The sequence below is a fragment of the Poecilia reticulata genome, unplaced genomic scaffold (assembly GCF_000633615.1).
Source record: "Poecilia reticulata strain Guanapo unplaced genomic scaffold, Guppy_female_1.0+MT scaffold_233, whole genome shotgun sequence".
Lineage (NCBI taxonomy): Eukaryota > Metazoa > Chordata > Actinopteri > Cyprinodontiformes > Poeciliidae > Poecilia > Poecilia reticulata.
Window position 1 is genome coordinate 75,775 of NW_007615027.1, and position 1,731 is coordinate 77,505.

Genomic DNA, 1,731 nt, shown 5'->3' on the forward strand with positions numbered 1-1,731 from the left:
GTAGTTGGTGATGTCACTTCCTGTCCAGGCTCTGGTGTAGTTGGTGATGTCACTTCCTGTCCAGGTTCTGGTGTAGATGGTGATGTCACTTCCTGTCCCGCCTCAGATGCAGGTGTTCCTGTGGTTCCTCCTGACGTTCCTGCTGGGCGCCGGCGCCGCTCCCTCTGCAGATGAGATCGGCTTCCTTCCTGGGCTCCAGAAGCAGCCGAGCTTCAGGCAGTACTCTGGATACCTGAGCTTGGCGGATGGGAAACACCTTCACTACTGGTCAGTACCTGAGCTCCTGCACCTCACCTGGCTGCTGCTGCCTCACCTGAGCAGGGTCTGGTTCTGGTTCTCAGGTTTGTGGAGTCTCAGAGCAAGCCGCCGTCCGACCCGGTGGTTCTGTGGCTGAACGGCGGTCCGGGCTGCAGCTCATTGGACGGACTGCTCACCGAGCATGGACCCTTCCTGGTAGCTAACCCTTGACTCCGCCCACTTTACCTGTATGAAATCAGTGCGCACCGTTTGATTTCCTCTCCTCCAGATCCAGGACGACGGAGTGACGCTGCAGTACAACCCGTACTCCTGGAACAAGGTAGGCCATGTGACTGGGGGGGTGTGGTTACTGAGTACTGAAAGCTGATTGGCTCATTGCTCACCTGCAGATTGCCAACATGTTGTACCTGGAGTCTCCAGTGGGTGTCGGCTTCTCGTACTCTGACGATAAGAATTACAAAACCAATGACACCGAGGTGAGTGATGAGCTCCCAACGCTGCTTCTGATTGGTTCATGGCTGCCTGAGCACCTGAGACTCAGGTGTGTGAGTCGCTCTGTGTCTGCAGGTGTCCATGAACAACTACCTGGCCCTGAAGGAGTTCTTCAGACTGTTTCCAGAGTACAGCAGCAACGAGCTGTACCTGACCGGAGAAAGTTACGGTGGGATCTACATCCCGACGCTCGCTGAGCGAGTCATGGAGGACTCCAGCCTGAACCTGCAGGTTCTGCTCCGCCTCTGACCCGTTCAGGTGACCTCACCAGCCTGTGTGACGCCGTTGACCTGTGCTGCAGGGCGTTGCTGTGGGCAACGGGATGTCGAGCTACGAGCTGAACGATAACTCCCTGGTTTACTTTGCCTACTACCACGGCCTGCTGGGCAGCCAGCTGTGGGCGGAGCTTCAGATGTTCTGCTGCGGCGGCGGGAAGTGCGACTTCCACAACAACCAGAACCCAAACTGCACTGAAAAGGTGAGTCTGAGCCGGGCCCAGTGGGGGGCCGCCGCCGTCTGATATCAGTTTTATCAATAAAATTATTGATAATTTAGAGCAAAATGACTGGTTATCGACTGACCATCAGGAAAATAACAGCTGAACGGGTCAGTCTGTTACTTGGAGCCTGATGAGGCCCGACATGAAAACATCCTTCACTGCTGACATGGATATTGATGCTTAAAGACCCAAATTAGCTTTAAATGAACACAAGAGTAGATTAATTTAGTATTTAGTTTATGTTCCAACAACAATTCAATAACCTTTTAAAAGATCAATTCTTAGTTTATTGATGAACTACAGTAGTGATGGATCTAAGTTGGGAGGGAAGGAGGGAAGGAAGGAGGAAGAGAGGAGGGAGGAAGGAAGGGAGGGAGGGAAGGAAGGAGGAAGAGAGGGAGGAAGGAAGGAAGGGAGGAAGGGAGGGAAGGAGGGAGGGAGGAAGGAAGGGAGGAAGGAAGGAAGGAAGGAAGGAAGGAAGG

At 53.5% G+C, this 1,731-nt stretch overlaps 1 protein-coding gene across 2 annotated transcripts in view; it reads left to right on the plus strand.

Annotated features, from left to right (window-relative positions):
• Nucleotides 1–1,731, plus strand: part of ctsa (cathepsin A) — an 8,199-nt gene that overhangs the window by 1,223 nt on the left and 5,245 nt on the right. The window contains exons 2-7 of one of the 2 annotated variants that reach the window (XM_008402478.2): nt 107–267; nt 342–453; nt 527–577; nt 648–734; nt 826–981; nt 1,052–1,228. In XM_008402478.2, coding sequence (XP_008400700.1) covers nt 107–267; nt 342–453; nt 527–577; nt 648–734; nt 826–981; nt 1,052–1,228 — 744 coding nt within the window. Of the gene's footprint in view, nt 1–82; nt 268–341; nt 454–526; nt 578–647; nt 735–825; nt 982–1,051; nt 1,229–1,731 lie in introns of those variants that run through there. The other variant, XM_017303267.1, reaches the window with a different exon arrangement.